Raw genomic sequence first — 17,577 nt, 5'->3', positions numbered from 1 at the left:
TATGAATAAAACAGAACAAGAGTTTTTACAATAAAATGTTTTAATTCTGCCCCATTGAATAAGACAATCATTCAGACATATAAAAGGCAATTGCTAGTTGTCTACCATAATACTGGAAAATTCATGTGCACTGTGTCCTATATTAGGTGGTGTATACCTACAGAAGAAGCCACTTTATCCATGGCACACTGTTTGTGTATATAAGGCACTCATTACCACAAAGGATCCGTACTGTTAGTGGAATATAGTGGAAATTAAACGATCTAACACACACACAAGTGCATTTTGCACACATACACACAAATTCTCTAGAGTGGGTAAGAATGCAACTACACTATAGAGGCAATAGCGAATCTAATCCTTATTCTGACAGTTATTTTACGTAAAAGGTATAAAGTAGTTGCTGGGTCCAGAGTAGTGCTACACCTGGAGGTTTTCGTACAACAATTTAAACATCCTAAACATCAGGCTTTGGTTTCAGATCACTCCATCTGTACTCAGTCCCAACTGATTTATTTCTTATAAATCTGGCTTGTTAGTTCATTTCTTGGTGGGACTGAGCACAGCGTGAGAGTTTCAGCATGAACTGCCTCTAGCAACTAATATAAATACAAGCTCAAGCGTAGCCAATGCATCTGTGCAGCAGTTTTCTAATAATGGAGGTGATCAACTCTAATCCAAGTCGCTAATGGCAGAAAAAGCATGTTTGTCAAGTAATAATAACATGGTCGGTTTGTTTTCCCAAAATGATATTAAATTCAAAGGTATTGCCTGCTCTCTCCACTGAGCCATGCTGTCTCTGCTTCTAGTGTTGTATATCCTACCGAGCGTTATCTACCATCTAAAGCAAGAGAGCAAAGCAGCAAACAGAGGAATACTAACATTAGCACCTTTACGAAAGGTCTCAAGACTATGACTGCCTTCAAGATGAGAGTGAAAGAGAGAGCGGCCATGATTAGCTTCATTTAGTTTGCATTTATATCCATCAAGCTCCTACTAGCACGAGTATCTACCATCTGACTGAAGGATATCTCTCGTTCTGAAGCTCTAAAATCACAGTTTGATGGATGAACCCGTGTTGTTTTGCTCTCTCAGCATCACTCTCGAACACTTTCCGATTCTTTTTTCTTCTTCTATTGCCATTGTCTCAATCAAAAAAAACAAAAACATATGTCCACATATAACTGTAGATAGACAAACAAATAAATGGTATAAAGAATGATACATAAAATCAAACAATAGTGAATAAAACAAGGGAAGGGCCCCCATTATAAAGTGCTGAGACCTGTTTGGAGTGACACAATCAAACAATTTACAGCACTCAAAGACACAAAAGAACAAACAAAGCTAATGAAATACGTAGAAAAGCAAACCGTAACATAAAACACATTAACCAGAGAATAGATGCGGTATGGATACCAATAAAAGTAATAACCTATCTATAGAAAACGGTGTGATTCTTCCATTAACAGTACATAATATCAGGAATCCTGACTGTGATCAGTAGGAGAGGAATTCGTCCACGTCATCTCCCTCCTCGTGTCTTGGTCCTGTTTTAGACCTCCTTTGTGCTGGTCTTCATCTTCTCCACAGTCTCCTGAAGGAGGGAAAAGGTTATAAGTCTGCCTCAGGCAATCAAACTGACTGCATCAGCTTATATTTCACTCTGAAAATCAAAACGCAGTTAGTAAAATGACATGTAACAGCCCACGAGGAAGGTCACCACCTGCAGTTTGAGCCGTTTTAGGAGGGCGTGGTTGACTTAACTTTTATAAAGAATATCTCTTTGGATTTGAGACTTTAGTCTTTGCAACTTTACAGATCTTCTTTATGCACCAAGAGCTTGTAACACTTCAAAGAGCAAAGAGAAAGGGAAAATTGAAATCGCATCATATGACCCCTTTAAAATGGAAGCCCACAAGTGACCAGTTTCGAAGATTAAACACAGGCAGCACCACACAGAGAAACTTAGCTTACTTGATGTTTAAAATATTTTCAGTTTCACACGGTTAGTGCAAATTGTCACATGACTAGAGCAGTTTATTTCCTCTGCACAATAAGAAGATGATAACTGCATCAAAGGTCCCAAAAAAAAGGCTAGTAAAGTATTTTGGCATAAAGATATGACAAAGATTTTTGGTCCACATTATCTTTAAGGTGTCTAGTATAAATATATGAATTCACAATTATTGAAATTTGTTGAGTGTGGTCATAGAATCAGTAAACATGTTGATGGTCACAATTGTGACCGGTGGGATAACAGTGAATTTAGGTATACAAAAAAATCCAATTGCAGTTGTTAGTGAAAAATGCACTAAAATGTTGCAATCACAAAATGTTGCACTAAATTAAAAGTTAAAATGTTACAAATAAGTTACAATACTGATGTTGTAATACTGGTAGCACTAATATAATTATTTTATGATATATGATACAATAAAGTAACAATTTTTAAACATGTTGATGGCTGTATTTTTTTTGCATTTTATCTCAGCATTACTATCAGTGTTGTATAAGGGTTTTTATGCATAATTGTAACCCTAGAATGTGATCAAACTGAGTTTCAAATAGCTGGGCTGAAATATATAACAAATTTTATGACTGCAGAAATATATTAATTCAGTAACCACATTATGCCACCGACCATAAAACACAATTTTTCACTCACAATTTTTTTTTAATTTTTTTATAGAATCAGTAAACATGTTGATGGTCACAATTGTGACCGGTGGGATAACAGTGAATTTAGGTATACAAAAAAATCCAATTGCAGTTGTTAGTGAAAAATGCACTAAAATGTTGCAATCACAAAATGTTGCACTAAATTAAAAGTTCAAATGTTACAAATAAGTTACAATACTGATGTTGTAATACTGGTAGCACTAATATAATTATTTTATGATATATGATACAATAAAGTAACAATTTTTAAACATGTTGATGGCTGTATTTTTTTTGCATTTTATCTCAGCATTACTATCAGTGTTGTATAAGGGTTTTTATGCATAATTGTAACCCTAGAATGTGATCAAACAGAGTTTCAAATAGCTGGGCTGAAATATATAACAAATTTTATGACTGCAGAAATATATTAATTCAGTAACCACATTATGCCACCGACCATAAAACACAATTTTTCACTCACAATTTTTTTTTTTTTTTTAATTTGATTAAATTACACTTCTGTTCAAAAGTTTGGGGTCAGTAAGTTTAAAATATGAATAGAAATGATAAAAGAACATAATTGATTTGAAACAGAACTCTTTTGGAACATTACAAATGTCTTTGCCACTTTGAATCAATTTAATTAATCACTGCTGAATAGATGTAAATATTAATTTCTTAGGTTTTTTTGGTAGTGTGTGTTTTATTTTTTATTTTTTTCCAGTGCTGAATGAAATATTCTTGTATTTATTTATTTATGGCATTTTTAGCCTTTATTAGACAGGACATTCAAGTATAGATATTGACATTATTGATTAATTTGCTGTGAATGAATTCAGTCAGCTGACCTGATGCTTGTTGAGTTCAGCCACACGGCGGGTCCATTCCTCTTCAGTCATCTCCTGATCCCCATCAGTGTCGATAACTGGGGTTTTCTCTGTTGAGCGAGTCGGTCTCATTATCAGTTTATTATACAATGGAATCAGTACTTCTCATGCGGGGGTTACAAGTCATATTTCTATGGCCTGTATTATTGATGCTTCATGAAATATAATTAGGTCCCAGTCTTCTTTTGCTTTGACTAGAGAGCAAACTGGCACAGCTTACCCCACGCTCTCCTTTTCTATCATGAATTTGGTGATTTCAACTCACCATCACAAGTCATGGCAGTGCAGACCCAGTTTCCACATGCGCAGACGCAGCGGTTGCACTCCACCTGTGTCTCGGCTCCATCCTCATAGGTCTCATCTTCCAGAGCACACTCTGTGATAACACAAACCATGTTACCACAATGATTTTCAAAATGAGGCTCCAAAAATTTTATCTTGATTACCAACACTATATAAACTAAGCTGAAATCAGCAGAAGCTGTCTGAAAATCACCATTTGAAAGGCTTGCATTGCATGGCTGTGTCTGCAACCAAAAAACTGTATGCCTGTGTCCCAGATTCCCAAATACAAAACAGGAAATTACTGTGGAATGACTATGCTGCTACAACCATCCAGGAGAAACTGGGGTAAATGAATATGACTGAAGAGTGTGGTTCTCAACTGTCATGGCAAGTCAAATCAGGACATCTGCTTTTGATTCTGATCTGATATGACACAGCAATGCTGCTATGAATGCTATAGTTTACTGTCAACAGAATAAATGTCATATATCTTTCTTCTGATCTTTATATTCTTCACTAGTATATTCTTTTTATATCCTGTGACACACAGAGGTTATGTTCTGAGCAGGATTATTTTTTTGTATTGTTTATATATTATTATAGTATATTTTGAATTGGTTTTAGTAGTTTTGTTTTTGTCATTTCTATAAGTTGTTGTTTTTAATATCTCTATTTAACTTTAGTTTATTTTTATATATGTCACAACAGACTGCATTTTGTAAACTACTGTTCAAAAGTTTGAGGTCAGTAAAACTGCATTTATTTGATCAACTGACTAAAATCAGTATTATGGTGAAATATTATTTTTACTTTTCTATTTTAATATATTTAAAAATGTAATTTATTCCTGCTTAAGCTGAATTTTCAGCATCATTACTCCAGTCTTAAGTGTCACATGATCCTTCAGAAATCATTCTAATATGCTGATTTGCTGCTCAAAAACATTTCTTACTATTATCACAGTTATGCAGGTTAATATTTTTGTGGACACATTTTTAATATTTTTATTTTATTGATTGATTTTATTTGATGAAGAGAACGTTCAAAATGAACAACATTTATTTCAAGTAAAATGTTTGTAAAAAAATTTTTTTTAATAAAATTTTTACTGACCCCATGTTTTTGAACGGTTGTGTACATATGCGCATGTGTGATTATGTGACTGTGTGTGTGTGTTTTAACCTGAGCAAGCGGTTGTTCTCTTCTTCAGCGTAAGAGTTCATCTGAACCGCTGTTTCATTGTGCTGAATGAACTTGAGCAGCTCTGCAGAATCCAGCTGAGAGTCTCCGTTATCAGAATTCTATAAGAGACAAAAAAAAAATCATTTTTGCACACTTCAGTTTCAGTCAGGTAGCAGTTTCAGTGGGGTTATCATATGTATATTATTTGAAGAGAGGAAAAGGAAATGAGACTGAAATGCAATTGGGACTCTGAGCGCTGAGGTCATCTGCTCTCTGTGCCGTTTGCTCTGATAACTGATGTGTCTGATGATCTGATCATCTATTGAGTCATCTGCAAATGTGTGTATGGCAGCAGGTCTAGATGAGAGAAGAAGCCAAATTGTGTGCTACAATATATGTGACCCCGGAGCACAAAACCAGTCTTAAGTCGCTGGGGTATATTTGTAGCAATAGCCAAAAATACATTGTATGGGTCAAAATTATAGATTTTCCTTTTATGCCAACAATCATTAGGATATTAAGTAAAGATCATGTTCCGTGAAGATATTTTGTAAATTTCCTACTGTAAATATATTAAAACGTAATTAGTAATATGCATTGCTAAGAACTTCATTTGGATAACTTTAAAGGTGATTTTCTCAGTATTTAGATTTTTTTGCACCCTCAGATTCCAGATTTTCAAATAGTTGTATCTCGGCCAAATATTGTCCTATCCTAACAGAAAATGGAAAGCCTATTTATTCAGCTTTCAGATGAATTCAATTTCGAAAACTTGACCCTTATGACTGGTTTTGTGGTCCAGGGTCACATATGGACCCTTTTCACATTTCCGGGGCTCTCAAAAGAAAAAAAGTCATCATATTTGGGGAAACTTCTATAGTGGGGAATGGAAACTACAACAAATAATATTGTGTTCACGTTTGCTCCAATAGCAAAAAAAAAATAAATCAATGGCAGTGTTTCTATGACTTTATAAAAGAGGAAATACATCGAGAGATCGATTGCACTTGTCAGAAGAGAGAAAGATGTCAAATTTGCCATCAGTCCCACAGTCGTTGTGTTTGAAACATATATATTTCCAATGTTAATAACTGTGGAAACATGTCATCCCATTTTGTAAAAAAGATCTATAGTGATAAACATGCACTGACACCTAAAACAGCCATAGAAAAGTTTTCAGGTTATACAGACACATAGACCAGTGATCATGTGACCACAGACATCAGCTACTTTGAAACTTACACATCGTGCTGTCAGTTTAATCTTATCTCAGCAGTTTGTCAACAGTTTGCCTGGTACAGCTGATTTTGACATGTTCACCAATAAACAAGAGGTAAAGGACATGTTTATGATTGAGTCAAACTTCCACCAACTGGAGGAATAGTTCACCTAAAAATGACAATTCTGTCATGATTTATTCACCCTCATGTTGTTACAAACCTGAAAAAATGCTTTCTTCTGTGGAAGACAAAAGATGATATTTTGTGTAATGTTTCTGCTCTTTTTGTCTATACAATTAAAGTCAGTGGGGTCCAAATCAACATTTGACCCCACTGACTTCCACTGTATGGAAAAATATATATATATATTTTTGTGTTCCACAAAAGAAAGAAAGTCATACAGATAATAACAGAAATTAATTTCTGGGTGAACTGTCCCTTTAGTTATTTTAGAGAAAGATGTCTAACAGATAAAGCTGATTTGATAAGCATATGGATTATTGGTTTGGTGATAGTGTTCAGTCAGATGTATGGATTGTGCTGACAGCTGTACAGGCTTGTTCTTCAGCTCTCTGAGTGCAAAGGTGAGCTAATATTGAAACATCAAAAAAGCATGACTGCCTGAACTGCTTCTATGCAAACAGAAGTCGTTTTAGGTGTATTTATACACGCCTGTCAGAGAAATGATGTGGCACGTCCTGAAGGCAATTTGAAGAGCGGCAGGAGGGCGCAGAGATTGCCTGCTGGAGGGTAATATACACAAAGCCCCGACGATGAAGGGACCAAAGCAAATGGCTGCTTTTATGCTGCAAAAAATGTCATTTCTTTCACTGAAATACACTGAATATGCTTCAGTCAGTCATCAAACATTTGTGTTTGTACATTTATAGACATTTGGAAACCAAAATGTTCACATATCATGTTCTGCTTCTGTTATGATGTTAATAATTCTGCATATTGTTGGGCTTTATATGTTATTTTGAGAACATTTTTGAAATGTCTAGCCAAGACACCCAGATGAATAGGGTAAAAATTGGGTAAAAAAATAACTAATAAACACAAGCATACTTCACTAGTTGATTGATTACATTAAGAATTGCAGACATTTTTTTTGTAATGAAATGGCATAAATATGCAAATAAGTAATCTAACTGTCTAATTAAATATGCACTAATTTGCATAATGTTCAAGATCACTTGAAAGCCAGATTCAAAACAGCAAGAAAATAAATACATATGCACCATGTTTTTAGGAATAAAATGTTAATGTCAGGTGAATAATACATGAACAAACCCCCTCGTAAAAAAAATTCAGAATATTAAAAAAACTGAAAAAAAAAATTATAATAATAATAAAGTTTGGTTTAAGTGCTACTGAAGTGAAAACGACCTTTGAAGTTATGCATTGTAACTGAACTCTTCAGATAAAAATAGATACATATAATAAACACTTAAATATATATAGTTCAGTCATGAAACTCTAGATGGCGCATTCTGACGGGTGTTAACGTAACTGATGATATTCAGAGAGTTAAACGACTTGGCACAAGCTGATTGGTTCATACTGCATATGCAGCCAATGAACTTACTGCCTTGCATTTGTATGGATGGCTAGCATTCACTTGAGATTCCTGCAGCATGCTTTCAGAGTTCTCTGAAACCCTTCACCTTCCCCAGCTCCACTTCTGGATCTGCTACAGGTTATTTTATATGCTATTTGTGCAGCAGCAGTATGTCTTAAATACTCACAGCACTACAACTACAGCAATAACCAACAGCAGCAGCAATTCAGCAGCAGCGTAGCAGATCTGTTCCGCCAAGACCAAATACATTAACATTGTCATATCTATCACCATGCTAAAATATTCAGAGAGTTGTCATGATTGAAATGTATTTTTCATGTTTTCTCAACTCTGAAACAACACATTATAAGACACAAATAGCCCAAAATCTCAAAACTGACCAGTGCATGAAAATGTTGTTGCCTGTGGGTTGTGACTTAAAATGCTTCTCTATACAAATTATTGCTGGTTTAATGTTGTAAATGACTGCACACACCTTGAAATACTTGAGGAGGATATCAGTGAAGTTGGAGCCCTTAGTGAACCAGCCATCTGGAACAACCTCGGTCTGCAGCCAGTCGATCACACGTCTGCGCAGCTCATTACGGTCAGCAACATAACACACAACTTCAGACATCACACACACACACACACACGCCACCAGACAAGAGGATAATAGAAAGAAATACATATCAGTCATGTTAATGGATGTGTCAGATTTAGTTTATCCTCTTAGGATCCAGCAACTAATTTCTGTCCTCACCAGAGAACGTTTGATTAATGAGATCCACTCGCACATCTTGAAGAGGACTTCTTCGAAATGTTTGGGAGTTTGGCGATGCCAACTTCCTATCCTTGGGTATTAAAATGTGTGATATCATGTCTGATTTCATAAATGTCTGATATTTTAATTAAAACTATTTTAAGAAAAAAAGTAAACTGTAAGAAAAAAACTTATAGACTTTTTTTAAGTGTAGGTATATTATTTTGTAATCCTGTAATGTTGTTTTGTAAATATTTATTTGTAATTTAAAATACTTTATTACATAAATATCTCAGGAAAACCATAGCAAGTTTACAGAGCATAGTATAAATTTGTTCCATGCTGTCTTTAAGTGACTTACATTTCACATATATGATACTCTCCTTTTTTTGTATTTTAAGATACCCCCCAAAATGTTTTTATATAAAAATGTAAAATATAAGATAAAATACAAGTAATGTATTATAGAATATAAAAATGTTAATGCGAAAAATTAGTATGTGTAAAGTTGAGAACAGCATTTACACAAAATGTGGAATAAATCAGGAATAAAAAACACTTTACAGTAAGGTTCCATCTGCTAACTAGATTATTTAACATTAATTAATAATTAAAATATTTTAAAAGCATTTACTAATCTTAATTTGTTAATTTCAACACTTATACATTATTTAAATCAAAAGTCAAATCTGTTAATATTATCTTAATGGGCCTGAGCTAACACATATAAGCAAACAATAGACAGCTGTATTTGTATAAACTTATGTTAACTAAGATCAATAGATACTGTAACAAATGTATTGTTCATTAATAGTTAAAGTTATTTTATGGATTAACTAACATTAACTAATCAAACCTTATTTTAAAGTGTTACCAAATTATATAAACAAATCATTCTGTAATTTTGTGTTTGAATTCTGGTTAGTAAATTAACTATTTAAATGGAAGTTACATTTTCTGAGGCAAAATGCTAAAGAACATGTTTGTTTTAAACACCTATGAAGTGTAAGCACTGCTATGACATACATGTATACTAGTGTGCATACAAAAATACACCATGTAAAGATCTTAATAAACATTTGTTTCAATATTTCATCCATCAATTGTTACAAAAAGCATGTTAAACAAAATTAGTTAAAATTGGTTGGTGAAATTAACAGTGTCTTCATTTTCATAACAACGGCAAAGACTAAATAGTAAAAACTGGATCCTAAGAGGTTAAATACATTTTCTACATCTAAACAGTGCACAAGTAATTCCACTGTAGCCATGCCAGAGAGGTTATGTCTGCTCTCAGTATCTACGAGCTCATAATAAGTTGGTAATTAATGGTAATCTGTGCAGCAGGCAGATAAGTAGAGTCTTGGCTCTGAGCCCGCGATCATAATACAACTCACCTGGGCTGGCCGCGGCTTTCTCCTGCTTCTTCTCTGTAGGAGACAAGATAAACAAGATAACTGTGAGTGGAGCGATGCCTCACCGCTGAACAATCTGCATGCAGTTATAGCTGAATCTTCCCTTGGTTATCAGCTGCTTGAGCAGCTGCTTGCATCAAATATAGATAAGAGGTTACAGCGTCACTTCAAACATGTCGTAATGCAAGAATATAAGGGTCAGAATAACATGATATCAGAATGAGACCTGGATTTCACCGTATGTCCAACGTCCAACGCTCTCTGCTGAGATGGCAGTAAGTCTAAGAGGTCGACTGACGAGTACAGTAGTAAGAAATCATGCTGAAATGTCAGCTTTGCATCAGAAATAAATTACATTTTAAAACATATTCAATCAGTTATTTTAAATTGTAATATTTTACAATATTGCAGTTTTATTGTATTTTTGAACAAATAAATACAGTCTTGCTGAGCATAAGATACTACTTTCAAAAACATAAAAAAATCTTAATGTGCTCAAACTTTTGAACAGTAGTGTGTATATATGACCATTATGAAAAAAGAAAACCATTATTGCCAATTACAATTGATATTTACATGAATGCATTTACACCAATGAATGATAAGGATGTGAACATTTTCCACAAGCTCGCTTCGAAACCATGAGCATTTATTTTTGAGGGCATTTATTTTTTACAACTATAATCTTGTGATATCCATAGTACTATGTTGGTTCTTAGGTTAAATCATAGTGCATTTTTGTTCTAATTGGTTTATTTTGTGATGTTTTTGTAGTCCTTTTTTTCATAGTTACACTTTTTAACTAAAATAATGCTCACTGCTGGTGAGTTTTGTTTGCTAAGTGATGATATTTGTGCATGCATGTTTAACAACTGGTAACTAAAATTTCTCCAGAGATATTAATTACCACTGCAAACACCCTGCGGATTAATTGTTTTCTAAAGATTATATTGTATCTTTATTATAATGTAATGATAACAAGTTATGATCAGACTTGAGGCACTCACAAATCTTAGCTTAGTTCTTAAGCTAAGAATAATATTTCTATCTTGGCTATCTTTGCTATCTTAGCAAGTTCTTGCAAAATCAATGCACATTTAATAATTTCCACAGGAAGCAGAAAGGAATTTCCAGTCTATATTAGCTTGCATGCCTGCAGTTCATTCCTGTTTTCCTGCATGTTAGTCTCCACACACCTTTGCAGTGTCCGTCATGGGCTACTTGGATCTTGAGTCCAGTAAGGCAGGCGTCACGGTGCAGCTCGCAGTGGTTACGGTATGTTTTTCCATTACTGCCACACACTGAGCGCTTATGAGGCTTGCATTGCTGCAGGAGAACACAACATACTGTTAACAACACAACAATTTAAACTATTTCCTATTAACTGCCACATCAAAATCTGAACCTTGCAAGCAAGAAAAATTTATATATACATTAAAAGGATGACGACTGAATGTTACACGGTGGCTGTAGTTAAATGTTTCTCACGCCTCTGGCTGGAAGCCCACATTAAGCCTGTAATAATATGAAAGCATGGGGCCGGCTGGTGGCGGGACAATAGGCTGAATGTCTGTGTGTTATATGGAATATTTTTGCTGTATAATCTGCTGAACGGAGTAGACACACGACGGGCCAAAATACCAGCAACCGTGTGTGAAAACCTTGTGAAGACTTACAGAAAATGTTTGACCTCTGTCATTGCCAACAAAGGGTATATTATAACAAAGTATTGAGATGAAATTTTGTTATTGACCAAATACTTATTTTCCACTATAATTTGCAAATAAATTCTTTAAAAATCCTACAATGTGATTTTCTGGATTTTTTTTCTCATTTTGTCTCTCATAGTTGAGGTATACCTATGATGAAAATTACAGGCCTCTCTCATCTTTTTAAGTGGGAGAACTTGCACAATTGGTGGCTGACTAAATACTTTTTTTCCCCACTGTATATATATCACACATGACCCCAATCCCACACACACTACTGTTATTATATGAAACTGTTTGACACTTTGTTCAGGACATTGTTCAGAACTACTCTAACAATAAGCCTAATAATAATGCATCAGCAACGCAGATCAACTTAATATTTGCTATGACGGTGGAAAAACATCAGGAAAGGGAAAAGTTTCTAATGGTGAGGATTTATTGATGGTGAAAGAAGTGCACTTGTAGTGTACATGAAAATCTTAAAAGTACAGTATATTAAAGAAAACTGTAAGAGCAGATATTATTAATGAAAGATAAGTCTTAAAGAGAGCACACTTTCATGAATGTTTCCTAAAACATTTAAGTGCACTTTGGAATAATGTCAAATTAAAAGTTTTACGGTAACACTTTCTATGAAGTCCGTATTTATAATACATTATAAGGGTATTCTATAATGAAAGCATAATGCATACTAAACTGCAATTTCATAATTAAAAATGTGTAATAAAAATATATTTCAATACATGACATACAAGTTTCAACAGAAATAGCATAAAATTATTTATTTTAGTTTAGTACACTTTAACCATATTTCAGAGTCATAGAATAGAAGCAAATTCAAGCAATTATGAAATTACATATACAGATGTATGTATGACCTATTAAGTATGCTAAAAAGCACTCTTAAGTTCAGCTAGTTGCATTTAATATAGATTTCATTTATTTGCAAATAACATGCAATTAAATGTCTGTAAATGTTACATTCAGTTTGTACTTAAGTATATATATTTTTTTTAAATGATTTTATTTCCACAATGAGTATATCTGTTTTTAGAAGTAGGCTAAAATGCACTTCTTTTCACAATTCAGTGTTACCCCAGTCATAGAAGACCAAAAATGTCAGAGAATTTCAAAACCCTAGAAAGTCCCGACACGGAACTTACTGAAAGCCATTCAAATTTCCAGCATCAATATACCTTTTTTTTCTAGATTTACTCAGCTTTAAATATTTCATCAGCTGGAAATTGCTTCGTAGTAAGTGCATTGACTGCAGTCGCTCTGAAATGTTTAAAATTCCTCATCCAGTCATCCAAAGGAATAAAAGTCAAGGAAGTTCACTAGTCAAAAGCCTGCATATTTCTTCCAGAAGGTTTTCATGAATTTCTTTGAAAAGAGGCCTTACCTCAATGCACAGACAGCTGGGCTCTCCTTTCTCATTCACGGCACACTCTCTCCCAGCACCACAGAACACATTAGCACACACCTTTGATTTGCTCTGAGCCTCCTGCTGAAACACACAGAAATAAACACCATCAATAAATCACACAGCTGCAAACTCTAATTAGGTACTGGGCAGAAATAAAATAAGTTTGTGCACATACAGGTTCTCAACACCAGAGGACGACTGCGGCTAACTTTAATATTTTTTAATGTGCAGTTAACACCTAATCATAATAATATACAAACGCGAACTTGCATCTCTATATTTAGTATGCATAACATTCACTTTTTCTTTGTAAAAGATGTTTTGTGGTTTGCTATCTCATGAAACCAGCCACTAAACTAAAAAGCTCTCGAAACAGAAACTAGCACAGGTATAGGACCACAAATTCACTTTCACCACAAACATAGGCAAACACACTTACACTTGCTGTTTCTCTCTCACACACAGTGTTTGTCGGTGTCTGGGGACAGAAGATTGATAACTATCTCCGAAAATGACCGAACTCTCTCCACTCCAAACACTCCTGAGAGAGCCTCCTGCCACCAGTTTCCCTGACAACTAGCGGTTCTCCTTCAAAACTAGGACAACTACAGATTTGGAACAGCAACCTCTCATGCTAGAACAAATGTGTGTCCCACAAGGTGCAAATGCATATCTAATAAACATGTAACGGCGTTACGTAATTTAATTACGAAATAAATGTAACCGTAATCTGTTACAGTTACTGAGAAAAAAATATGTAATTAAGTTACAGTTACTTCTGAAAATGCCAATGATTACAAAGGGGGTTTAAATCGGAATATTTTCACACACCGATATGATTGATTTCTTTCCCAAATTGCATTGACTGCTTTAAAATATGAGACACCAATGTTTTCTGTCATAGCTATGCAAAGATTTGATTTCAAAAACAGTATTGTAGCTATTAAACTATAACTTGTTATGATTTTAAATCTGTATTTAACCTCAGAACGATCTTAAACTAAAAAGAGGCACTAAAGTCTGATTTTGTGGAGGCTGTGCTTTAAAATTAAATTATTATAATCTTTAATAATACTCTTTAATTCAAGTGATGAAGGATTTTGAAAGTCTGACAGTAATCAGAGTTGAGTACTACTTTAAGGTTAACTCTGCCTGCCCTAAATGTTTGAAAATGATTAATTTAGAAATGTCTTTAGAAATTTAATTTTAGAAAAGTAATCAAATGTAATCAGTTACATTACTTTACTAAAGTAATTAAAATAGTTAAACTTCTAATAAGGTAACTTATTTAACTTATCCAAAGTAACCTTCCCAACACTGCTAATAAATACATAATACCTACCTTTTTAAACCATGAAACCATTCTTGAGCAGCAAATCAGCATATTAGAATTATTTCTGAAGGATCATGTGACACTGAAGAGTAATGTTGCTGAATTCAGCTTTTCTCTGATAGGAAGGAATAAATTACATTTTAAAATAAAATATAAAAGTTCTTTTAAATTGCAATATTTCACAATATTACCATTTTACTATATATAAAAAACTTTCAAAAATCTTACCAACCCCAAAACTTTTAAACTCTTTCCCAAATTGCATTGACTGCTTTAAAATATGAGACACCAATGTTTTCTGTCATAGCTATGCAAAGATTTGATTTCAAAAACAGTATTGTAGCTATTAAACTATAACTTGTTATGATTTTAAATCTGTATTTAACCTCAGAACGATCTTAAACTAAAAAGAGGCACTAAAGTCTGATTTTGTGGAGGCTGTGCTTTAAAATTAAATTATTATAATCTTTAATAATACTCTTTAATTCAAGTGATGAAGGATTTTGAAAGTCTGACAGTAATCAGAGTTGAGTACTACTTTAAGGTTAACTCTGCCTGCCCTAAATGTTTGAAAATGATTAATTTAGAAATGTCTTTAGAAATTTAATTTTAGAAAAGTAATCAAATGTAATCAGTTACATTACTTTACTAAAGTAATTAAAATAGTTAAACTTCTAATAAGGTAACTTATTTAACTTATCCAAAGTAACCTTCCCAACACTGCTAATAAATACATAATACCTACCTTTTTAAACCATTTATAACAGTAAATAAATACATTTTAACGATCATTTATATTATGTACTAATATCTGCTAAATGAAAACTAGTTTTTGTTGCTATTTAAACTGCTATTTAATTTCTTATATAAATAAGAACATACAAATCTAAAACATTATTACAATATATATACATTTGAACATAAACATGATGTTTAATATGCCAACATTAACAAATGGACTAAATTATACTACAAATGTGAGTGTTGATACAAACATAATTTATTTATGTATTTCGAAAGAATTTAAGATAAAAAGTGACAGCATCAAAAGACGTTTATGTTACAAAATATTTTTATTTCAAATCAATGCTATACTTTTAAGCTTTCTATTCATCAAAGAAAGCTGAAAAATGTATCGCAATTTCCACAAAAATATTAAGCAGCCGTCTTCAACACTTATGATAACAATTAACGGTTTCTTGAGCAGCAAATCAGCATATTAGAATGATTTCTGAAGGATCATGTGACACTGAAGAGTAATGTTGCTGAATTCAGCTTTTCTCTGATAGGAAGGAATAAATTACATTTTAAAATAAAATATAAAAGTTCTTTTAAATTGCAATATTTCACAATATTACCATTTTACTATATATAAAAAACTTTCAAAAATCTTACCAACCCCAAAACTTTTAAACGGTTCTCGAAGCATTTTAGGGTTAAATCATCATTATCCATAAAACATTACTGAACAAAAAGGCTATTAAAAGTGATTTACACTCTTCAACCAGCAGATGGAGCTCATATATTAGGTTTGTTGATTACAGCACAATTAATGGGCCGTTCGCACAGGAAGCGTTCTTTCGTTTAACTACACTGAACACAATGAAATGGAGCACGGATTTCAACATGTTTCTACAATGTTTAACTTGATACACAGCATATTAAAACACTACGAAATGGAAGAACGCATCCTGTATAAACGCCACAGAAAGTGTTCAAGTGCATGTTTAAAACAGACACTGGAGTTCTATAACTAGATTAGACACCTTTGGTGTTTTCACATTGTTCTCTTTCTCTTTACACTCTTTTGTCCTACTGAACTTTCTCTCCGGTCATACCTCTGAAATGTTTGATTTATGTGCAAGGTCACTGAATCTGCCTCAAATTCTCTGCCTTTTTTCTTTGTGTTCCCAGCTACAGGACCCCAGTCTCCACAGCACAGCAAAGTCATGTGAATACAGTGCTAGCCAATCACGTGCTGCCAAGTTGTGCCTGGAGTAACGATTTAGGAGTTTCCTGAAATACCCTTCCTGCTTTCCAAAACCTCCCTTGCGTCCAACTATAATCAAATGAAGTCTGTGTGTGTGTATGTGTGTGTGTGTTCAAGAAGGGTGTCGTCACATCTGAAATCTTGCCTGTTCTTTCCTTTCCCATGAACTGTGATTGCTGGTTCCACTCTGACTAACTCCAAAACACACACTTACACACTTACACACACACATGGACGGACCCTTCCCCCTTCCAGCTCATGCATGAGTCATACAATGTAAGCAAACTTTCCAGGGGAGATTTTCTACATTCATGTCGGCAGTTTCAGAGGAATACGGTCAGAGGGAGTCTAAAACAGATCAACAATCATTTCTAATCACAATCTGCTCCATATGAGGTCATCAGAGGACTTTCAGACACAGCGCTGGCATATTAAAAGTTTATGGGACATTCATTTGAGAGAATTTTGTCCCGGCAATAGAGGTAGATACTATTGCGGACCAGCGGTAACAGAGGTACATTAAAGGAGAGAGAACAAAACCGAGCCTCGTGCATAAATGAATCTCCTTCTCTACAGGGAAGCCATGCTGACATTTAAACGAATGAACGTTGTAGCATGCTTTAGCTAAATCAAATCAAAAAGCAGATATGTTTCCATGACAACCAGGCAGGAGGGCTTGAAAAGAGCAATACAATGTACTGTAGGAGAGAGTCAATGAGAGATGCGGTACAAGATGCCTGCAGCTGAACTATGACCTCCAAAATAACATTGCAAGCATGATGCTGTTACACTGTCTCTGATGATTGTTCTCCAATTTATGATATCTCGGTCTTTCTGAAAGTTGTTTCCTTTATTGATAGTATATTTGCTTTTGCAAATATAATCATGCGTACACATTGCACAAAAAAAAGTATTGTTTTCCATGCAATAAAAATATCTAAAATGGTGTAAGCTAAGAAGACTTTTCAGAGAAAATACACTACCATTCAAATTTTGGGATCAGTAAGAGTGATTTTATTTTTCATTTTTTCAAAAGAAATTGAGCAAGGATGCATTAAATTAATCAAAAGTGACAGTAAAGACATTTATAATGTTAGGCAGTGCAAATGTTTTCAACATTGATAATAAAAAAATGTTTT

The 17,577-nt window shown here is 33.9% G+C and overlaps 1 protein-coding gene across 1 annotated transcript in view; it reads right to left on the bottom strand.

The window, feature by feature from the left end:
* Positions 1–549: 549 nt before the first annotated feature.
* LOC107551991 (follistatin-related protein 1-like) overlaps positions 550–17,577 on the bottom strand; it is a 42,225-nt gene continuing 25,197 nt past the window's right edge. The window contains exons 3-10 of the mRNA XM_016233800.1: positions 13,092–13,196; positions 11,174–11,303; positions 9,960–9,992; positions 8,296–8,426; positions 5,000–5,137; positions 3,817–4,072; positions 3,513–3,601; positions 550–1,597 (exon numbers count right to left, since the gene is read on the bottom strand). Of these exons, the coding sequence (XP_016089286.1) occupies positions 1,556–1,597; positions 3,513–3,601; positions 3,817–4,072; positions 5,000–5,137; positions 8,296–8,426; positions 9,960–9,992; positions 11,174–11,303; positions 13,092–13,196 (924 nt within the window). The 3' untranslated portion in view covers positions 550–1,555. The remainder of the gene's footprint in view (positions 1,598–3,512; positions 3,602–3,816; positions 4,073–4,999; positions 5,138–8,295; positions 8,427–9,959; positions 9,993–11,173; positions 11,304–13,091; positions 13,197–17,577) is intronic.

This window comes from Sinocyclocheilus grahami, unplaced genomic scaffold (genome assembly GCF_001515645.1).
Source record: "Sinocyclocheilus grahami isolate Dianchi unplaced genomic scaffold, SAMN03320097.WGS_v1.1 scaffold439.1, whole genome shotgun sequence".
Taxonomy (NCBI): Eukaryota; Metazoa; Chordata; class Actinopteri; order Cypriniformes; family Cyprinidae; genus Sinocyclocheilus; species Sinocyclocheilus grahami.
Note: the sequence above shows the minus strand (reverse complement) of the source record. Positions and strands in the feature narration are given on the sequence as shown.